The 1,178-nt window shown below is 34.4% G+C and overlaps 1 protein-coding gene across 3 annotated transcripts in view; it reads left to right on the top strand.

Annotated features, from left to right (window-relative positions):
• Nucleotides 1-786, top strand: part of hnrnpd (heterogeneous nuclear ribonucleoprotein D) — a 7,657-nt gene extending 6,871 nt beyond the window's left edge. For all 3 annotated transcript variants that reach the window (XR_013886807.1, XM_080190244.1, XM_080190229.1), the window contains one exon: nt 367-786. Coding sequence is in view for 1 of the 3 variants with exons in the window: in XM_080190244.1 (XP_080046370.1) it covers nt 367-395 (29 nt within the window). In the remaining 2 variants the exon portion in view is untranslated. The remainder of the gene's footprint in view (nt 1-366) is intronic.
• The last annotated feature ends 392 nt before the right edge of the window (nt 787-1,178 follow it).

Genomic DNA, 1,178 nt, shown 5'->3' with positions numbered 1-1,178 from the left:
TTGGGACAACTTGCACTACTGCACAGAATGTTGAGCATCCTTGTTGATGGTTTTTTTTTTAAAGCTAAGGTTAATGTGATGCCCAGGTTTATTAAATACTCTGTGGGTTTGGATGCAACAATTTGGGGCTTAAGTTTTTCTGGACTCTTAGTTCATGGACTATTAAGCATTTATAGTTTTTTAATATTTATATATGATCACATAGTAAATATTTTGGATGTCTGAATTAACTACTGAATTTAAAACTCTAGGCTTTTATGGGTGGGTATTTGAGTACTGTTGTAAATTTTTTATATTGAGTTTGTTGAACGTTTAATCTGAATCTGACTATCTCCAACATCCATGCTCTGTTTGGTTTCTTTTTAGGTGAAGGAACAGTATTTTACTCCAGATAGAAGATTCATAGGAAGTGGTGTTTAGGCCTCTGTAAAAGCAGCATTTAATTGTTCAAATACATTTTTTGTTCTGTATTATTTCTTCACCACTCCTTTCCTTCCTCCCTTCCCCTGCCCACCCAACTGAACCTCAGAACTGCTGCCTCAAGTCCCATCTTAAGTTAAATTCAGTTTGAATTAAAAAAAAATACTGCTTTTATTATTTTATTACCTGGTAGATGTGTTTTTGTGTCCAACCGCTTTTGTTTTTTTGTACATTTTCTCCCCCATATGAATTGTTGCATTGGATGCGTATGTGTTCAGTTCATTGTGATGACATTTAGATATGGTACAAGTACTCTATCGGATTGTTGGTTTTTTAATAAAAAAAACACTTTTTGTATAATAAAAACATCTGTGCATTTTCTCTGGTTGACAGTGGTGCCAACGTGGTATAATTAAGCAATGGTTAATATGGTATAGACCAATGATCAACCTATGGCTTCTCATGCTCCATTACGTGAATCTTTCTCAGCTACAGTTGCAACTCATTGAAACAATCATTGGATAAATTAAGTGTCAGAACTGCTTTTGGTGCTTGTTTTAATCACTCCATGTAGCTCTAAAAATTAGTTTTTTATATCTGGCACTTACGATTTTGAAAACAAAAATGGCATTTGGAACTTTCACTGTGAACCTGACACATTGTGTATGCGGATCTTTGCAATTGATGTTGAGTATGGGTGGATTACAATGTAAGTAAAGTTGAGAGAATTGGGGAACATGTTCCTTTACTTGCATAAG

The sequence above is a fragment of the Carcharhinus amblyrhynchos genome, chromosome 1 (genome assembly GCF_965287045.1).
Source record: "Carcharhinus amblyrhynchos chromosome 1, sCarAmb.v2.hapA, whole genome shotgun sequence".
NCBI classification, from domain to species: domain Eukaryota; kingdom Metazoa; phylum Chordata; class Chondrichthyes; order Carcharhiniformes; family Carcharhinidae; genus Carcharhinus; species Carcharhinus amblyrhynchos.
The sequence above is the reverse complement of the archived record's forward strand: the minus strand, read 5'-3'. Positions and strand labels throughout refer to the sequence as shown.